The sequence below is a fragment of the Sminthopsis crassicaudata genome, chromosome 1, assembly GCF_048593235.1.
Source record: "Sminthopsis crassicaudata isolate SCR6 chromosome 1, ASM4859323v1, whole genome shotgun sequence".
Taxonomy (NCBI): Eukaryota; Metazoa; Chordata; class Mammalia; order Dasyuromorphia; family Dasyuridae; genus Sminthopsis; species Sminthopsis crassicaudata.
In genome coordinates this window covers 477,297,810-477,319,862 of record NC_133617.1, presented here as the reverse complement: position 1 = coordinate 477,319,862, position 22,053 = coordinate 477,297,810, and the positions used below count along the sequence as shown (strand labels likewise).

The 22,053-nt window shown below is 31.4% G+C and overlaps 1 protein-coding gene across 11 annotated transcripts in view; it reads right to left on the bottom strand.

The window, feature by feature from the left end:
- Positions 1-22,053, bottom strand: part of SUN1 (Sad1 and UNC84 domain containing 1) — a 79,945-nt gene that overhangs the window by 16,993 nt on the left and 40,899 nt on the right. For 3 of the 11 annotated variants that reach the window (XM_074281094.1, XM_074281093.1, XM_074281095.1), the window contains exons 4-15: positions 20,448-20,641; positions 16,287-16,313; positions 15,995-16,180; positions 10,616-10,813; positions 9,923-10,006; positions 9,491-9,601; positions 8,000-8,098; positions 7,355-7,448; positions 5,665-5,723; positions 5,350-5,495; positions 4,206-4,292; positions 283-326 (exon numbers count right to left, since the gene is read on the bottom strand). In XM_074281094.1, coding sequence (XP_074137195.1) covers positions 283-326; positions 4,206-4,292; positions 5,350-5,495; positions 5,665-5,723; positions 7,355-7,448; positions 8,000-8,098; positions 9,491-9,601; positions 9,923-10,006; positions 10,616-10,813; positions 15,995-16,180; positions 16,287-16,313; positions 20,448-20,641 — 1,329 coding nt within the window. The remainder of the gene's footprint in view (positions 1-282; positions 327-4,205; positions 4,293-5,349; positions 5,496-5,664; positions 5,724-7,354; positions 7,449-7,999; positions 8,099-9,490; positions 9,602-9,922; positions 10,007-10,615; positions 10,814-15,994; positions 16,181-16,286; positions 16,314-20,447; positions 20,642-22,053) is intronic. The other 8 variants (XM_074281097.1, XM_074281098.1, XM_074281103.1 and 5 more) reach the window with 6 other exon arrangements.

The window sequence follows — 22,053 nt, the reverse complement described above, 5'->3', positions numbered from 1 at the left end:
TCTCTAATATACTTGTGATTAATCCTACTTTTTGTTCACAATAATCCAAAAAGCTCTGAAAGCATTCTACAAACACAAGTTTTGGGCACTGTCAAAGTTCAGTGTCTTGTTGAGTGATAGCCAAAGTGATATTGAGGTGTTCTCTGATCATGTAAACCATGTCATATCCTCAACTAACATCAAATCGTCGTTTGACACAAATATGAATTCTTCTGTAATCACCATTTTCTCAAGTAGGAAAAAAAGTGCCTAAAAGTCAAAATATATTAAAAGTAGTCATACCTAATTATTCTTGACTTGGTCTGATCTAATTCTTCCTGAATAAGCTGAAAAATATAAGAAGAGAAACCAAATTCAGAATGTACACATTTATCTTTTAACATTTTAAATGTTTATTATCTACTTTGTGAAGATAGATATTTCAGGATAAGCGTAAATTCTACTAAGGTCCACAGGAAATTTATAATGAAAAAACCATTTGCTTATCTTCCCCAATTACTAAAATAACCACTTCAATCAAAGATGGAAATAATCTGATTGAATTTATTATCCCAATCTTAAAACATTAAAAAGTAGCCACTTGTATTACAAGTCAGAGGGTGGGAAAGAAAAAAAAAATTTTTTTATTTATTTAAAAAGTCAACATTATTTGTCACCAACTTGGTCTTTAACTGACCATCTCCATGACATAGCTGGATATCTTAGAGCAGTGGTCCTCAAACTTTTTAAATAGGGGGGCCAGTTCACTGTCCCTCAGACTGTTGGAGGGCCGGACTTTAGTAAAAACAAAAGCTCACACTCTGTCTCCGCCCCTCAGCCCATTTGCCATAACCCGGTGGCCGCATAAATGTCCTCAGTGAGCCTAATCTGGCCCATGGCTGTAGTTTGAGAACTCCTGTCTTAGAACATAGTGAAATTTGCCTTTAAACTATAATAAGGCTTAATGCTATGATTTTCAGATTAAATTTCCAATCACAACTGAAAATCTGAGATTATAAGGATATATAGAAATGGATTAAGAAGATCTCCCAATTCCTTGATTCTGGATACTGAAGGGTTTGATCAATCCTTATGCCCCATGCTTCTTTTTTAATTACAAATTATCTTATTTCAATGACTTAAGGATATTCAATAATACCTTAACACAGTAATAATAATTAATAGCATTAATAATATTAAGGATAACACCCTTTATAAGAAAGATAAGTATATCATTTCATATAATTAAAATCTAATGCAACATAGCTAACAAGATAGTCTTAGTGGATCAACTGAGCTGATTTAACAATAGAGTCCATTATAGTTGCAATATCTTTTGAAAAATATATTAATAGATCAACATAAATGTTTTGTGCTAAGCACTGTGCTAACCCCAGGAAAAAAAAAAAAAGAAAAAAATGAAATGGTCATTTCTCTCAAAATATTTATTTTAAATATCAGTTGACATTTTTTTGTCTAAATATTTCAAAGACATATAATACAGGGATTTAAGAAGTTATTTTAAATGACCAGAAAACTACTTAACATAGCAGAAAAAAAGTGGCAATTATTACCAAAAATGAAGAACATTAAATTTATTGATATACCTCTCATTTCCCTCCCTCATTTAAAAAATATCAATAACAACAATGACACAATCTACCAAAATTTGTGGGATATTGCCAAAAGAGTACTTAGGGTAAAATTTATATTTCTGAACTCATACATCAAGAAGAGAAAGAACAGCTCAAAAATTTGCACATGCAACTTAAAAAAAAAAAAAAAATCAGAAAATCAGCCAATTAAAAACTCTCAACTAAACATTTAAAATACAAATCCTGAAAATAAAATAGGATAATAAAATTAAAAGCAAAAAACCTGAATAACCATAGAAATAAAAGGAGGAACTGGAGTTTTGGGGGGAAAAAAACAATAAAACTGATAAATCACTGGATAATTTGATTTCAAAAAGCAAAATGAAATTACCAATATCAAAAATAGCAGTATGAAAAAGCCAAACTGATAACTATATTGATGTAAACGGAAATCTTTTTGGGGAAAATGATGTAACCTATAGGGGGAAGGGGCTCAGATACTTCCAAATCCTGGGAAAAATCATACCTTCCCAGACAAGCCCTTCCCAAGTTAAATGATTTCATTCAATTGGAGATCTTGGTCAAATCACCCTCCCTTGAAACTGAAATCTTTAGTAGAGGCCTGGATCCCTTTCAGGGAATTCCCAGACTCTGGGAAAAAGCCTTCAAAATGATTTTATTCAATTGATGATCTCTGTCTGATGGTCCTTTATTGATTAGCCCAGACTCCAGGCCAACATTTTGGCCATATAAGCAGGGGTCTGTTAACACACTTTTGCAAAATTCCTCATGGAGTTTTGCCCACTAAGAGAGCTCCTTCTTAGTGAACAATAAACTTCCCTTTTCTACCATTCAGATTTTCGGGTTTTCGAATTCTTTCATATTGGACCTGCACCGACTAGAAGGAATTCCCCACTTCAATTCTCACATCTCTTCACTACCACTAGCACTGCATTATTTTGAAATAAAAGCAATTATTAGGAGTTATTTTGCCCAAAACAAATGCCAATAAAATTGAGAATCTTAATGAAATGATTATTTACAGAAGCATAAATTGCCAAGATTAACAGAACAAGAAGTAGAATGTATCAATAACTCTATCTTAGAAAATAAACCAAACAAGCTATAAATGATCTCCCTAGAACCAGATGCATTTACAAGCAAATTCTACCAAAAACTTAAAGAATAATTAACTCCAGAACTACATAAACTGTTTGAAAAAATAAAGGAATCCTACCAAATTCCTTCTATGACTGACACAAACATGGTCTCAATACCTAAACCAGAGAGTCAGAGCATAAATAAAACTATTGACCAATTTCCCTACTGAACGTAAGATGCAAAAAATTTTAATAAAATAATAGCAAGGAGTTTACAGCAATATATCACAAAGATTACACAATATGACCAAACCAGATTTATACTAGGACTAAAGGGCTGGTTCAATATTAGGAAAACTATAAACAAAATTGACTACATTACCACAAAAACAACAAATATTATATGATTCTTTCAATAAATAAAAAAAAAGCTTCTGTTAAGAGAAAAAAAAAAACCCTAAAAAACACAGAAGTAGATAGGGCTTTTTACAGGATAAATAGCACCTACTTAAAACCAAAAAGCTTAGTACTATCTATAATGGAGATAAGCTAGAATTCTTTTTAATAACAATTTAATGAGGAGGACAGGAAGGAAGCAAGGAGGTCTATTATCACCATTATTATTCAATACAGTACTAGAAATACTAACTATAGCAATACTAAGAAAAATATTTTGAAGGAATATGCATAGACAATGAGGAAACAAAACTATTATTCTCAATAAATGACTTATGGTTTATTTAGAAGGGACCCCAAAATTTTGGGGATCACAGATCAGTATCTCCAAGTGTCTCAAAAGATTTGTAGGCTTGAACCCATATCCAAGTCAAGGGGCAAAGTTTATTGTAATTATAACAATTATAGATTGAAATAGGCTAAGTTCCAAAAGAATTTAGCAAGGAATCAGGAGCAAGGAAACAAATTTATCCAGTTCTTCATGTTATTAATATGCTAATTTTATGGCCCAGGGGTAGAAATGAGGAGTGGTTTTAGTAATTTGGTTATTACTAGCATATCTAGCACTATCCTAAGGCCAGAAGACAATAGAATCACTGACAGACAGCTTGTCAGAACAATAGCATTCTAAAGTTAGAAAGTCTCAGGATTACTTATATATCTTCCCTAAAGTCTAAGGGAAGGGGGCAGCTAGCCCTGGCACTAGAACCACGTGGACAAATACTCAAGTCTTGTACTTCTTTTTGTATCCTACATCATCTAGCACAGGACTAAGTACATAGTATAAACTCAAAAATTATACTTGATTAACGGAATCCGAAGAGAATCCAAAAACAAGAATAGGAAAAATTGCTTATTAAGCATGAAAACCAGTAAACCCAAGTCACTAACAAGGGTTTTTGACAAATAATATAAAAGGCTACAAAAGTTCAACAATAAAAAAGCTGAAAAGTTCTTTGAATAATTATCAAGGAATTTAAAAAAAAATTCTTTTAACTGAAGCTGATTATTAGTTGTCATTATGAAAAATAGCCATTTATACATATGCTAAAGTTAGAACAGTAGAACTAAGTACCTTGTCTTTTTCAAACAATTTTCCAAGAAGATCTTCTAGCTTCAATATACGGAATTCATTTTCTTGTTGGAAAGACAGAAAATCTATCTTTAAGATAAAAATAAACACAGTAAATGAAAATTTAAAGCAAGTGATCTCAAACACACAAATCTTTTGAACTGCTAATTTCATTTGGTCATAATTTAGCATATCAAAAATGAAGAAAGTAATATATACATTTTAATAATATCTAACTTTAGGGATATTATTCTATATGAAATTACATTTCCAAAAAGAAAGTCAAAGCAACCTACACCAACCTAAAAATCACAAATGGATTCTCTTCTAATATATTTTCTTAAATGACCATAAAATAATCCTGCAATTTCTGCTGCAGTATCAAAAAAAGAAAAAATCTAAAAATCATACTCTGGTCTGTTAAATAGATCTCTGACAGAACTGGAAAAAAATAAATGAACAGATCTTTCTTAATGAAAAAAGAAGGAAGAAAGTTTCCTACTTCATAACTCAGTCTGTTCCTTAAAAACTTGGTTATTCAGATTATTATTACAAATATTACCAAGATATAATTTTAGGTACTTTGACAGTATCATTTCATGTGATTTCAAATCCAAAGCCAATGTTGAAGTACTTTTACAAATTAATAACTACTTCCTTTAAAAACACAGTCCAAACCAAAAAGAATCTCAGACAAAAATCAAAGAATTCTCATTCATTTGTCCTTTCTTTGGTATGGGAAACTACTGGAAAATAATTCAAATAAGAAAATTCATTAATAAAACCCTAGAGGATTTTTTAAAAGGCTGTCTATAAAATAATTTAGTAACTTTCCTCCAATAAATGAAAATATCAATCACTAAATAAAACAAACATGCACTAAATAATGGGAGTGAGAGTGCAAATGTCAATTAGGACAAAAGTGAAAAACATAAGGAAGGTTATGACTTAAAAATACATTGTTGGAACTCTTTTAGAATATGCAAGAAGCTACAAAGTTTCTTTATGTGAAAATTTTAATCAATAAATTCCAAGAACAGTGCTCTCCCCCAACTCCAAACCTCATTATTGGCTAACAATTTGACTAATTTACTGTGTGGAGTAAAACAATAAATCAATCACCTAAGAAAGCATTCTAACAACTTACCTCTGTAGGCTGATTATCGTGAGAAGAATCAGGCTTAAAGAAGTATCTGGACTCATCTATCCTCTGTGTTCTATGTATCCTTGTCCAATTAAATATAGGCAAGAGTGAAAGGAAACTTTCCATGTTCCATAAATAAAGGCCTATCCCTTAGATAAAAAAAAAAAAATCAAAAAACTTTTAAAAATTAATATGAAGACTGTAAACAAAATATTATATTTAACTAGAAAAGGGAAAATATCTTTAAAAATTAAACATGAATTATCAATTAAAATAGACATGAATAGACAGTTTAAAATGAAAACAAACTTCACATACCTGACAAAAGTAAAAGTGGGATAAGTAACAGTAGCAATTTGCAAATTTTTGGAAGGCACCTAGAAATAAAAATGAAAATATTTAACTTGCAACAGGCAGAAGCTGAAAAATAAATCAACAAGAATTTATTAAGTACCTGCTATATGCCAGGCACTGTGTAAGTGCTTAGGTTATAAGATACAAAGAAAAGTTAAAGCAGTTACTTTTACTCCTCAAGTTACTCCTCAAGGAGTTTATTTGAATATGGGAAGACAATATGTAAATTACTATGAACAAATTAGATACAAGTATGTGTATATGTGTGTGCATGTGTGTATCTATACATTTCTGTAAGAGATAAACTAGAGATAATCTCACAAAGGAAGCACTCAAAATAAGATAAAGAAAAGCTTCTTGGGGGGGGTTAACTGAGATTTGAAAGAAGCCAGGAAAGCTAATAGATGGAGGTGAAGAAGAAAGGGATTCTAGGCATGGAGGACAGTCAGGGAAAAGCCATGAAGCAGAGATAGGGAGTGTCTTCTGCAAGGAAACAGTAAGGAGGTCAATGTCATTGACCATAGAACATATAGATGAGAGAGGTAAAAAAAAAGGCTAGCAAGAGAGAAAGGGGCCATGATATAAAAGATTTTAAACTCCAAAATATAATTTTATATTTAAACCCTGAAGGTACTTGGGAGCCACTAGAATTTACTGTAGGAGGGAATGATCCTCAAAGATCATTTTGATAGCCAAGTGGAGGATTGCCTGGAATAGGGGGAGACTTGAGGCAAGAAAACTATTGTTGTAGTCCAAGCTTGAAGTAACTATGCCCTCTATGCACCAGGCTAGTGGAAACAGAATAGAAATGGGAGAATATACATAAAATGTTACAAAGATAAAATATAAAGGACTTGACAACATAGTGAATATGACAGGGTTTGAGAGAAGAGTGGAAGTGACATGAAGTTGAAAGCTTCAATGATTAGGAGGAAAACTTAGGAAGAGGCTGGGTGAAAAGATAATAATGTTCATTATATGGATTTTCCTTCTAAACATCTTATATAAAACATCTTTGCCCTTTAAAAAATACTAATTTCCCATATGCATATCCATTTCTATCCATTTGCTCAATTTCATAAATCAAGAAACATAGTCTAGTAATACAGCACTGATTACTAGATTTTTAATATCATAGTAGTTATTATTATAGACAAGTATATGTGTATATAATTTTACAAACTATTAAAAGGTACAGAGTTACGAGTAAATGAACAAAATTTTCAGTTTCATTAAGTTTCTCAGATAATGCATTTTTGATAATTCTATGTATACTAGTTATTTGTTCTAAATCATTCTCCTCCATGTATTTGATATATTGCTATATTGTTGACATGACTATAATGTTGCTTTGGATTGTCCAAGACACCAATCAGTCAATAGAATCAGTGTTATATTCTAAGACACTGCATACTCCATTGTAGAATATTAGAAAAGAAGCCTTTGAGTGATTAAAATTTCTTTGAATAAAGTCCAAAGATAATCTGACTTATGCCCTAATCTATGAGATTCCAACACAAGTTACCCAAAGTTGCTCTAATACTTTTCACACCAAACCATAATTACTAACCCACAATTAAAGTTAATTTTAACAGCAAAATGACCCCCCACTTAAAATTGTGAAACTTAAAATTGATGTTAAAGATTTCCTTACCTTGTAAGCAGAAACACATTTAACCAAGAAATCAAAGTAACAAATTGGTACCATCCAGTTCCTAGCCACCAGAATACTCCAGAAGCTGCCTTCCCTAAAAATAAAACATAAAAAGTGGAACTGTTCTGAGGAAATCAAAACCTCTTAAGTGGAAAAATTTGGTGACAACCAAGCAAGCAGCAGCAGCAACAACAACAACAAAATCATCTTAATTATTTTGAAAGTAGATGATCAAAGAAAATCTGTGAATAGGATTTTTCCATGCACCACAATAGGACTAAGTCAAATAGCAGTGATTAAGAATAAAACCACAGAGCAACATAAGTCATAGATGCACAAGACAAGATGTAAAAGAAGAAATGTTTATTTAAAGCATTAAAATCATGCATCTCCATTACACTGAAATTAAGCTACAAACGATAAATTGCTATCTCAAATCTTTCCTTTCACATACATATACCAAATGCTTATGCGACTAGAAATTTAGGATGTTAGCATTTCTAGGCAGTAATGATTGAAAAATGTTATTTCAAGAAGCCAAAATGAGAACCTAAAAATGAATGTCACCAGATCACACAGAAAACAATACTTAATTTGCCAAAAGCTCTTGAGATCATGCTAGCATAAAAAGCCAAAAATAACCACCTGGAGAAACAATAGCCAACCAAAGAAACGACAACACCTTCTTGGACACAAACCATCCTGTAGCTCCAATTCTTTGTAGTGTTTGCATCAAAAAGTAACCTAAAACAGATAAAAAGTGTATGCAGGGTGCACACACAGAGAATATAACCAGAACACCATCCTCTAAATACATAATAAAACAGCTTCTTCCACTTGGCAAATCTATGAAACCAATACATTTTGATGCTTTTTAAAAATTTTACCATTTTTATTTTTAGTAACTCAAAAGGTTCCTTGCTTTCAATAAAATAAAATTTACAAATCAAGGAAGAAATTCATAAAAACTGACTAGCAATATGTAAAAGCACTTGTAAATTAGAATGATTTTTCTTCAATTCTACACTTTTTTCTTATCTCAATAAAATATCTACACAATATCATTCATCTTATTAAATTATTTCCTAAAATCCAAGTTGGAATAATTATGTTGGAAATTTCTTTTATATGTGTGAAAGCAGTACTACCAAATTTTATGATAGGAAGAATGCAGCATTCTAAGATAAATTAGGCCATTAAAAAATCAGCATGACACTCTTGGGAAAATGATATTTAAGGTAGTTAACAAAATATTTTTAAAATGTAAACTTAATTTTTTGTTTAAAAAAAATGTTATGGCCTCTTCCCTAGGAAGGAAAAACCCCCAGCAAAACACAACAAATAACTTTACATTAAAATGACATGTATAGAATGTCTATAGCTGCTTATGAGATTCCTTATTTGCAGTTTTTCTTTTACAGAAACATTAATTAGTTATATACATGTTAATTTTAACTGCCTGAAATCTGTACATTTAAAGTATAAGAAGGTCCCAATAATAGTTGGCTTTTATGAAAATATACAAAAGTCAACTGTCCAACTATTTAGGTAACACCTAAAACAATTTTATTTTAACTAATTTTTGCAGCTTTGGAGGGAAAAAGTTACTATTCTTTTCTCTAGGAAATATACAAATCAAAAATAGACAGAAAAGAACACCTTGTTGACTTTTATAATACTGACAATTAAGATTGAAAGTGGTGTTGCATTTTTGCAAATAAGACAAAATGTATTTAATATAAGTATTCTTTATTATGTAATTTAGATAATTGGCTAGTTGTAAAATAATATTGTATCTCAGAAGAATAATTAACTTGGATTTTATTTAAACTGGAATACAAAGCTTTCTATCAAACCTGTACTGCATAAATTAGACAGTTAAGCTACAAATTTATCTATATTTTTATTAGCTAAAGTTTCTAATCTGACTTTGTGAGTAAATCTGAAACTACTTATTAATTTTCTCACAGAAGAGTTATGAGGAAAGTGCTTTAACAAACCTCAAAGTGTTATTAAAAGGTGAGTCATTGTTATTTGAAATCCTTAAAAGTTTTTATAAAAACAAAACAACAGATGATTAGCATTTGTGAAATAGTGATGAAAAAGAAAAACAAACAAAAAGGTGCAAGAGTCAACCTGTGTAAGAAAAGGTGTGCCAAATGGTCCTTGCTACCCTTTTTGACCTTGAAGATTGCAAGTGGGTTGTTGTATATGTTTCAAGATGTTTCTTCCCCTTACAGTCATCACCTGTTGGTTGTGGTAACAATTAAGCATTAATTTAACAAATTAATAAGCAAGTCAGTCAATCAATAGACCTGTGTCCAGTCATGTCAAAATAGCAATTTATAAAAAGCAAAAACATTCAGTTAAGTGAAATCTGACAGTTGTTTCTATAATTAAGTATTTAAACAGTAGGCCCTTTACTTAACCTAATAATGTTATTAGCTCTGGATATTGACATTTGGCATATGTCACTCATGAAATCTAATTAGGCCACTTAAAAATTATAACCTTTGAAGAACTGAGCCAAAAACTATGTTTTCACACATATGATAAAGCCATACTTACACAGTGATTCCCCATTTACACTGAGGTGGCCATCCTCTCTGAGAAACTCTTTTACATTCACACACCCACAGTAATTCGAATGAGCTGCAATATATGCAAAACATGCTTAGAAAAATTCATCTCTCTCAAGTTCAAATTCTTCTAGCTTTACATGAAGTCAGTGAAATAAGATACTTTAAAATGGATATCTAAAGTTCTATCTAGTCTAGGGTGAATGCTGGTGAGGTTTTATTATTTAAAGGTTTAAAAAAAACAAAAACAAAACACCAACTGGTAAAATGAATTATTCCCCAAGCCAGCAGTAAGTAAAAGAAAATCTTGTTAAAGAAAGATTAGAAATACAGCACACAGGTCTAGAACTTTAAAAAAAAAAAAAAAAATCAATCTATTTAATCAATTACCTTTGTTTTAAAAAGGCACAATGAGTCAAGGAATAATAATGTTTTAAAAAAAAAAGAGAGAGAGAGAGAGACCATAGCAGTATATTTTGATACAATTATTTAAGCAATAGCCAATTTTCAGCTTTAAAGATAAAAGATAAACTAGGATCAGTAAGCTCAGAAAAAACAGCCACAAGAAGAAAGCACTGACTGCAGTAGAAGAAAATGTAGATGAAAAGCCATAAGAAAAAGTAGTGTTTTCTCCACCTCTAAAGCAGTGTTTGGTGGGGAAAGAAGAAAATTTGTTAAATACCTTTTGATTCATGGCTTTTCGTCTTATAACTTTTTGATTCACAATCTTTAGATTCATAATTTTTCAATTTGTAATTTTCTGATTCATAACCCAACTTCATTAAAACAACTTGAAAAAGTTGAACTAAGAGTGATGAAAACGATGCCGCTGTATGTTTGGCCAGACGTAAAATTCTATTCATGTGGATAGATGCACCTCCTATTAAAAAAGTGTGAATACCAGTTATTTCCTCCCACAAGACTGACACTTATTCTCCACTGATCAAAAAAAATTACTTGACCAGATAAAATCAAAAAGATTATTTTAGTTAGAGAATTTTAACACATACAAATATAAACAAATGGCCCCAATAGTTAAAATGAAATTTTTCTTAATATTACATTTCAGCTGGGGAATATGGATGCTTAGAATATCCTGCCATGAATAAAAATTATATGTAAGATTTCTCAACACCAAGGATTGTAAAATATCATCCAGGATGAAACTAGATTTCATCTTAACAGACTCTCCTGCAGAGGACAAGCCCTGGTCTTCATTAGGTTCACTAAGTAGTAGTAAGAAAAGTAAGGCCCTCCTTTTCCTAATGCATCTAAGAAACCCTGGGCATCAGTCTGGGCATGCAGTTTTCTTTGGCATTTTTAGCACCGTGACATCTTGAAAAGATCCACTGATTTCTGGTATTGCTATCATTACTTATACACATTCAACAAATACTTATTTAGGACATTCTATATGCAATATATTTCTACATGCAAAAGGGAAATTCTTTAAAAAATGAGAATCCCTGCTCTGATGGAAAAAATAGCATAGTCCTATTTATATGCAAATTGTTAGAGCTCTTTATCTGTCAGTTAATTTTTAGGATATAGAAAAATTTAAATTCCAAATTACTTATAGAGAGGATTCAGAGAAAACACAAGATTGTTTATACTAATCAGTTCTCTTTGGTGCTTTTGTTTAGAGCAACATTTTTTCCGTAGTATAAGAAAATTAGGACCATTTTTTTTTTAAATCAAACATTCAATCAATAAACATGAATTTAGGTAGCTATCGTGTACAAGGCATTGTGCTAAATGTTTCAGATAGCAAAGAAAGATTGGAATTAACCTCTGCTCTCAAGGAGTTTACATTCTCATGGTAGAAAAAAGGACAAATTATGCATATGTAAAATAAACATAAAGAATTAATTTTAAGAGATAGAACTATATGAACTAAATTAGTTCAAATTAAAGATGCTGACTTCTAGGTTGGCTAGATAAGAAACAGCTGTTAAGTAGAGCATACATGCCCCTGGTAGTTCCAGTTTCTTATATTGCAGCACAACTAAATGCAGCATTAAGTGTTGTTAATATTAGCCTTTATAACCAGAATTCATATTGAAAGGTGAATTATTACCTAGGATACCATAGTTATCTCTTTCCTTGGCTTTACAAATCACAGCTTGTAGAAATCTAAGATCTAAAAGGTAAGTTTTCTGCCCCATGCACCCTCAAGAATATTAATCTTCTAGGCAACCCTATTATATAAGCATTACATTATCTTCTGCTTTTATTAGCTTTAGCAGAATTTGTAGAAAACAAATCAGAAATTTCTTTTTCTACTGTTTTTCGGTTGTTAAAAGTACAATCCTCTTCACATCTTCTCCTGATTGCATATTTTTGTCCATGATGTACTTCATAGACAAAATGGACCTCTTTCTGATTTGTAAAGTGTAGAAAGTAGACTATACAGATGACTTGACAATTCCTATCTCATTCTAAATCCCATCTCTCTGCCTATTAACATTCTTCCCTGTCTTCATACCTCAGCTCAGATATTATCTCAACCACAAACACATTCGCTACCTAGAAATAACCTTCATTTCCTTGAATCTTTAAGATTACTATCTTATTACCTCTTCTCTCTGGATTTAATCACATAAGCCACATGATGTGCAGGAAAAAAATTTTTGTTATATTCTGTCAAATCAATATTTTGTAAGGTATGGTGCTTTATAAAAAAATTACAGAATCTCAAAATCAGAAAGGAACTCATAACTTCCTTTCAACAAGCATGGCTCTAAGTACTGAAGACAAGAGACAAAACAGGGGGTTTTCTGCCTTTTAGGAGTTTACTATATTCTTCCTACTGTTACTTATCTGGATTATTCCAATACCTTTAATAACAGAATATTATTTTGGTGCTATTCTCCCTACCCAATCACTATTCTAAACTATTCTTTATGACACTGCCAGACTATCTTATTTTAGCTCTGGTCAGTACTTTTTATCTGTTCAAGAAAAATCTTCATTGACTCCTGTATTTATCACTTAAGGCCCCCCAAATTCTGGCACTGTTTTACCTTTTTGACCCTCATACATCTTTTTCCTAATACTCTATGCTCAAGCCAAAATGAAAAACTCTTCTAGAATACAACTTTTAGAATGCCAACTTTTCTGGAATGCCAACTTTTGTTTATAACACTCCATTTACTTAGTATGTCTTATCCTACCTGTCCTTCCTGCTGAATTCCTAACCATTTTCAAACATTCTCTCTTTTCAAGATCAACCTGTCCACAATCAACCCATCTACAAATTTCTTTTCCCCATCAGACTTCAAAGCAGACTTCATGGCACATCTCTTTAATGTACTTATATACTGTATCAGATTCCCCTATAAAAATTTAAATTCTTTAAATGCAAGAACCATATTTTAGCTACACATTTCAAGTGCACAATACAGAGCTTTATGCAGAGATAAATAAATATTTATTGTACCCAGACAGAGAACTATGGGGAGTGAGTATGGATTACAACATAGTATTTTCACTTTTTTTTGTTTGTTGTTTTCCTTCTCATTTTTTTCCTTTTTGATTTGAAACATGTAGAAGAATTGCACATGATTAATATATATTGGATTACTTACCATTTAAGAAAAGAAGTGAGAGGGTAGAAAGGAAGAAAAAAAAATTGGACTACAAGTTTTCCAAGGATGATTGTTGAAAACTATCTATGCATGTGTTTTGGAAAATAAAACGTTTTATGAAAAAATAAGATAAATGTTTATTGAATTCAGAGTTCCTGAATAATCACCCTAATGTCTCCAACAATTAGTCTCAATTTTGAGGCTTAATATTTAATGGTGTTTGCAAGTATTTTTATATTCTTCACTTATACTCTACTACTTTCTATCCCTGCTTCCAAACACAAAAAGTTCTCATTCTCTGTGACTTCTGACCAAGAGGCTGAACTGACTAAAAATCAGAAAAACAAAACTAGGTTCACTTAATTTTCCATACAATGAATGCTACTTTATTCCCATCTGTTAAGACAAATAAATTCTGATTATTTAACGAGATGAAATGCCCTGATAATTTTCTTAGTGTAAAAAAACTGTATTTTAAGTAAAAATAAAACTCAAGGGGAGACTGATGCTAAGGAATAACCGTATTTACATCTTAAATTCAGATTCAATTCAAAAAACATTGTTAATGTCTGTTTATAACATAAAAATTAAAAAATAGATGTTGCATGCAACATTTTACTTCCTCAACTACTTTTTCCTCACTATTATATTATCAATGTAAGCAACAAGAATAAACAAAAATGGACACCCTCATTTTGCCTACTGTGATATAAAAATATAAGACAAGTCATTTGAAAGTAAACCTATCTTTTCCAAACCTTAACAAGCAAGTACTTTCAACCTCTGGAAATCAAACTAAATTCATAAGAAATATGAAATATGTGTGGTGTGTTTTGAATTTAAATGACTAAGTAACATTTAATAATTAAAATTTTCTGACAAATAGTTGAAGTTATTGTTCAAATAGTTCCTGGAAGACTCTTTATAGATTTGCCAGTGGCAAAAATCTCTAAATTCACACTCTATTCTGAGGTGATATTTCTGGAATACCTCTGAATTTGAATTCAATTGCAGGTAAATAATGTTAGAATACTAATATTAACCTGGAAAATTAATAGTTTCTCTTCCAATAATAAAAACAGTCATCACAAATATAAATCATTTAATTGTGGAAATATGTATAGAAGAATTGCACATGTTTAACAAATATTGGATTGCTTGCCATCTGGGGAGAGGGTGGAGAGGAGGTAGGAAAAACTTTGGAACACTAGGTTTTGCAAAGGTAAATGTTGAAAATTATCCATGCATACATTTTGAAAATAAAAAGTTTTAATAAAAAAAATATTAATCACTACATAGGCCTCTCAAAGATCTAAATTCAGTAATTGTCCCCATCTTTCTACTTATCCCACCAAACTTTCCTCTTGCTCTTCCTCAAATACTCCTCAAATAGAAATATAAGATTAGGGGGGGTTGATTCAGCAGCAATAGTTCTGCCTCCCTTTCCCACCACAATTTCCATAAAAGTTTTTTATTACAGAAAAAAATATTTAACTTTTTTTTTTTTATCATTGAGGAAATTTCCCTTTTATCAGTAATTCAGATGATGCACATATGGGGCACTAAGCAACAAATACTGGCATATCTAATTTATTTTAATAAGGGCAGACTGAAAGTGGCATTAAAAACTTTTTTAAAAGTCTAATGGGCTTCAGGTTGCATGTACCTTCGGATTCTAATGTTTATTGTGCAACAAGAAAATGATATTCGCACACATGTATTGTACTTAGACTATATTGTAACACATGTAAAATGTATGGTATTGCCTGTCGTCGGGGGGAGGGAATAGAGGGAGGGGGGGTAATTTGGAAAAATGAATACAAGGGATAATATTATAAAATATATATATATATATATATATATATATATATATATAAAATAAAAAAAAATTTAAAAAAAAGTCTAATGGGCTTTTTTAAAAAACTGGAAAGCATTTATTTGCTCACTGAAATAACCAAAATCTTATCCTGTAATGTTATTGTGTAAAAAATATTCCCTAAAAAAAAAAAAATACCCTACAATTGTAAGCCCACTATTCCATTGGTTAGTTTTTTTAAGCAAGAATAGCTTTACACTAATATCTGTCTGCCCAGGTTGCATGTACCTTCGGATTCTAATGTTTATTGTGCAACAAGAAAATGATATTCACACACATGTATTGTACTTAGACTATATTGTAACACATGTAAAATGTATGGTATTGCCTGTCGTCGGGGGGAGGGAATAAGGGAGGGGGGGTAATTTGGAAAAATGAATACAAGGGATAATATTATAAAATATATATATATATATAATAAAAAAAATTAAAAAAAAAAATTAAAAATAAAAGTTAATGGGACACAAAAAAAAAAAAAAAAGAATAGCTTTAAAAGTCTATAGCAGAAATAATTTAAATAAAGACACATAAATCAGTAGAAAGAAATATTTTTACAAAGCTATCTTCCTAATACTTTACTTCAAAAAATTAGACTTACGTTTTTGACTCCCATCCCTAAAATAAATTCTTGAAGATGGCACGTGGGAAGTAGAGTAGGCTGTGAGGACATCCTTTCTCTCAGAAAGCATACTGCAATCACTGCATATATAACCATTGTTCAAGGTTGTATCTGTTTCTCCAGTTGCTAGGTCACCATTTCCCTGAATGACAGTTTTAGTCCCACCTAATTTTTTAAACAATAGATTGAAATTGTTTATTTTAATTTAAATAAACCTAACAAATAAATGTATTTTGAAGAAAGAAAGGGAAAAAAAGCATAAACTAATTACCTTTAAGATCACCATCATCATCAAGACCTAAAAACAAAACACATTCTTACTGTTGAAAACAACGCAAATTAAAACATGTAAAGAAGCTCAAAAACAATTAAAAAATTATTTTGAAAATAAAAAGCTTTAGGGGCCGCTAGATAGTGCAGTAGATAAAATACTAGCCCAGGAGTCAGGAGGAGCTGAGTTCAAATTTGCCTCAGACGCTTAATACTTTTTAGCTGTCTGACCTTGGACAAGTCACTTAACCCCAATTGCCTTAGCAAAAAAAAATTAAAAGCTTTAATTAAAAAAGAAACAATCAAAAATTAAAATTATGTTGCATATTAAACAACATTTAAAGCTTCCCCTCCCAATTTTCTGAAGTTCCCAAAATGAAAATACTTTCAGCTACACACTTGCAATTACTATCTTTTATTACAATCAACTTTGGTGAGAAATATATATAATGAAAGCAATTTACTCTGATGAGAAATTTACAATAAGCATGTTCATCTGTCAAAGATATGGGAAAAAGAATAAGGAAACAAAGAATAAAATCATATAATTTTCTGCTTCCTCCATGTGACTAATGGGGAAAGGTACATTAATTAGTAGCATATGCTGCTTCTGTTGCTTGGTTACCACTTTTGCTGCCCAAACAAACAGCACACAGTGAAATAAGAATATCAATTCTTACCAAAATTAGCACATAATATTTTGGAAACTTATTCAAATATAAAAGTCATAAAGAGACAAGCAACTTTTAAAGAAAGATAAAATAACAGAAATAGCTAATATTTATATTATCTCTTTAAGGTTTAAAAAATACTTTATATATGTATTATCTCATAAGATAAAAAAATTAATAGAACCAATTCATTTATAAAATAACATATTCTATCAATATATATTACTATAAGTAGTTTAAAAAAAAATGCCACCACCTGAGAGGAAACCTTTTGAAATTCTTAATTAAAAAAAAGCCCAATTTTTTTTTTTGCAAATCATTTCATTGACCCCATTTGGGGTTTTCTTGGCAAAGATACTAGAACAGGTTACCTTCTCCTTCTCCAGCAAAAAGAGATAAATTACTTGTTCAGAGACACAGAGCTAGAAAGTGTCTGAGGATGGATTTGAACTCAGTCTTCCTAACTCTAAACCCAATGCTCTATCCTACTACCTACTACCCACTAAATAAAACTCAAAATAGTATATATTTAACTGAAATGATAAATCTGGCTTAGAAGGAAAAACGAAATGATCTAGAAAAAAAATTTACCAAAGTCAAAGGGACATCAACTCTTGCTAAATAAGATAATTATCATTTTAAAATTTAAAATCTTTAAGTAATCCAAAAAATGTTCTAACAATAAACATTATTCAAATTCCCATGCTTAGTTTTATGAAAAATTATCTCAATAAAACTTTATTAAGCACTTACAACATGCTAGACACATGCTAAGGGTTGAGGATACAAAAAGAGGCAAAAAACAGTACCTGACTTCAAGAAACTTACACTCTAATGATGAAGAAAACATGCAAACATATATTCAAATTAAATCATTTACAAGATAAATAGATAATAAGAGGAAAGGCACTAGAATTAAAAGGGACTGGGAAAAGGTTCTGTAAAAGATAAGATTTTAGTTGAGATTTAAAGGAAACCAGGAAAGTCATTAGATAGAGTTGAGGAGAGAAAGTATTCTAGGCATAAGGGCTAGCCACAGAAAATGTCTAGAGCCAAGAGATGGGGCAGGAAGTAAGGTGTAAGAAGATTGGAAAGGTAGGAGAGGGCTTTGAATACCAAGAGAATTTTGAATTTGATCCTAGAGGTGATAGAGAGCAATTAAGTTTATCAAGTAGGAAGGGACACGATCAGATCTGCACTTTAGGAAAAATGATTTTGATGGTTGAATGGAGAGACTGGAGTGGGGAAAAGACTTAAGATAGATGGTCCACTGATAAACTACTGCTAACAGTCCAGGCTTCAGGTGATCCACTGGAGGCCCTGAAGTAGCAGAAAAACAGTATCAGAAGAGAGAAGGAAATATGTGGAAGAGATATGAGAGTGGTGAAATCAACAAGTCTTGGCAATAGCTTGGATGGAGAGGTGGGGAGAGAGAGGAAACTGAGAGAGGGTAGAAGTAGTGAAAGAGTGAGGAGTTTCAGTTGTGAGCCTTGAGAGACTGGAAGAATGGTGCTGCCAAATATAGTAATAAGGTAAAAGTAGGAGAGTGTTTGAGGGAAAGAATATTAATTCTTTTTTGGACATACTTAATTTGTCTACCAGATCTCCAGTTTGACATGTCTTAAAAGGCTAGTGGAGATGCAAGATTGAAGGTCAAGACATAGATTAATTAATTAAAACCATAGGAGCTGATAAGATCAGCAAATGAAATAGTATAGAGGGAGAAGAGAAAAAAGTTAATGGCAGACTACTGAGAAATATTGTGGTCTATTATCTCACTCTACCTATTCTTCTTTTCATTCACCAAAGAATTTTTAAGATTAAAAGTGAGGCCTGAAAAGGGACCTGTATGTGCAAGCCCTCTTTGCAGTGACCAGAAACTGGAAACTGAGTGGATGTCATTATATACTTCAACAACAATACTATATGATGATCAATTCTGATGGACGTGGCTCTTTTCAACAATGAGATGAACCAAATCAATTCCAATAGAGCAGTAATGAACTGAACCAGCTACATCCATCAAAAGAACTCTGGGAAATGAGTGTGAACCACTACATAGAATTTCCAATCCCTCTATTTATGTCCACTTGCATTTTTTATTTCCTTCACAGGTTAATTATACACTATTTCAAAGTCTGATTCTTCTTGTGCAGCAAAATAACTGTATGGATATGTATACATATATTGTATTTAACATATACTTTAACATATTTAACATGTATTACTCTACCTGCCATCTGGGGGAGGGGATGGAGGGGAAAGAGGGGAAAAATTGGAACAAAAGGTTTTGCGATTGTCAATGCTAAAAAATTACCCATGCATTATATTGTGTAAATAAAAAGCTATAATAAGAAAGAAAAAAAAAAACTGAGGCCTGAGTATAAAGAAAACTGCTTTGTCCTTGTAACATTAAATAATTCTGCATTATAGTAATATTTACAACAAGTAGTATAACAAGCCTGAGATCACAATTCTTAGACAACCTCAATCTGCTAGATAGTACAAATAAAACTTATTTATTATTTTATCATTTTTAAGTAGTTCCTAATAACATCACTTTTCTATAGAAAAAAGGCAAATCATAAAATTGCACATTTAAGCCCATTGGGTCAAATCAGAAAGAATCCCAAAGGATTAGTGTGTTACCTATATAGTACAATTGCTTTCCAATGTCTCAGGAATTTTAAAGCAAAAATCCCTAAACTTTAATTTTCTTCTGTTTCATATAATAACTTCAAAGCTTTCTAGTATATCATATTAGATTAGCTAATTTGATTTTTTTGTCAAGTTTGCTTAAAAATGATTCCTACAACACCATACTTAGAAAATAAATCTAGTTAAGACATCCAATTATATTACTTTAATTGTTCAGATAAAAACAAAAACAAATATTCCAAATCCCCTAGAAAATTAAACAGAGCAAAATGGAAGAGTGAGGTAGTATTCAAATTAGTATCTTTATATCCGGGGCAGCTAGGTGGCACAGTGGATAGAGCACCAGCCTTGAATTCAGGAGGACCCGAGTTCAAATCTGGTCTCAGACACTTAATACTTCCTAGCTGTGTGACCCTGGGCAAGTCACTTAACCCCACCCTCAGGGGGAAAAAAAAAAAGTATCTTTATATCCATAAGTAAATAATCTAAACTCATGATAATTCAGTTTCCCTAAGTATAAAATAGAAAGTGATTGATATGTGACCTATTACTTTCTAGGAATAATCCAAAAAAAATTATTAAAATGTAAATGACATAGGAGCAGCTAGATAGCACCGGCTTTGGAGAAACTGGGTTCAAATCTGGCCTCAGACACTTAATACTTCTTAGCTATTGACTTTGGGCAAGTAACTTAACCCCACTTGCCTCATCCCTATCCCCCCCAAAAAAAGTTTGATCTTCTTACAAATTAGAGATAAATTCAAAATAAATGCATAAACACACCTCACGTAATTTATTCCAAAGGCAATAAAAAACACCTCTCATTAACTCACCCCAGAAATGGACAACTTTGGTCTGTTTACGAATTAAAGACTCATCCAGGACGGAGGATCTTAAAGACGTATCACTAGCATTACTATCAAAGGTACTCTGGCTGAGAAGAGAGGAGGAGTTGGAAGTAGCTTTTCTTGTTGTATGATTTAGGGCCAAAGATTGTTTGTTTGTGTTTCTATGATGTTTTGATGTCCTATTCAAATAAAAATCAAAAAAACAAACATATGTAAACTTTCTCTGATAAATACAAAACAATCAAATTTTAATGATAAACTTGATTATGATGCATAATGAACATAAATTCAAGACTATCATTTTAAATAATTTATGTGATGTTTTTTGTAAATTTATGTAATATGCTTTTTATATTTCATCAAAACCAAGAAAGAAATTTCATATTATTTCCCAAGGATAAGCAAAATTTTCATTTATTTTAGTGAATCAAGGTCAGATTGAACATCTGGAACATGCCTTTCTGCACTTACAATTCTCTGTCAACTTTACAAAAATGACTTCAAAGCTAAATTTTTATGAAAATTTAACCTTATATAAGAAAAATGCCCGAGCTGCTGATTTGTGTCACTGAACACAATTTCCATACCAAGAACTTCTTACATAAATAAAAATCATAGGCTCAAATTCTGTTATACTCCTACTCCCCAGTTGAGTGCTCCCATTCTTCCAGAAAAGACAGAAAACTGTCAGACAATTTTTTCTATTAAGTTAAAATTATCTAAAGCATTTAGTATACATGTTTAATTATCTTCAAGTCTTAATATTAAAAAGAGCATACCCTTTCTACCAAATTAAATTATGTTAAGGCTACATAAAAAGACAATTTATAAACTCGATCCTCTCATAATTCATATGAGAACAATTCAATATGAAACTTTAATTGCTGGTCTTTTTGAGTCTGTCTCCTATAAATGCTACTCACTTTTTTCTCTTTCATCATCTTTGTTATTAAATATCTGTGGTAGGGGACAGCTAGGTGGCGCAGTGGATAGAGTACCAGCCTTGAATTCAGGAGGACCCAAGTTCAAATATGATCTCAGACACAACACTTCCTAACTGTGTTACCCTGGGCAAGTCACTTAACCCCAGCCTGGGGTGGGGGGGAATTAAATATCTGTGGTGATAGATCACAATTCAGCTCCGAATAAGGTCAAAGCTACTGCCTTAATTCTTCTCAAAAGCATGAAAATCATCTCAGACTTTTTGATATAGTGATATGAAACAAGGCCATAAATTGCATTTATTTGAGAATCACTAAACAATGTATTCATAGACTTTAATCTACTATGTAAATCTTTAATGAATATAGAAATACACATTATAAAATCTATCTCAATTAGTAATCTATAGTTGAACTGTAGCATGTTTGTTTTGGTAAGATCCCTTTTCCATTCCATGACATTTGGTCTGACAGCTGAAGTTCAATTTTCATTAGACTGGATGAATAAAACTTTCTAAACCATGACTATTAGTACTATATCTGGAACTGTAGCTACTTTATTAGGTGGCAGCTGTCTCTTTAGCACTCTGAAACATAATTTAATAGGACGTCAACTGAACAAAATGTCAGTGCTTAATTTGGTAGAAGAG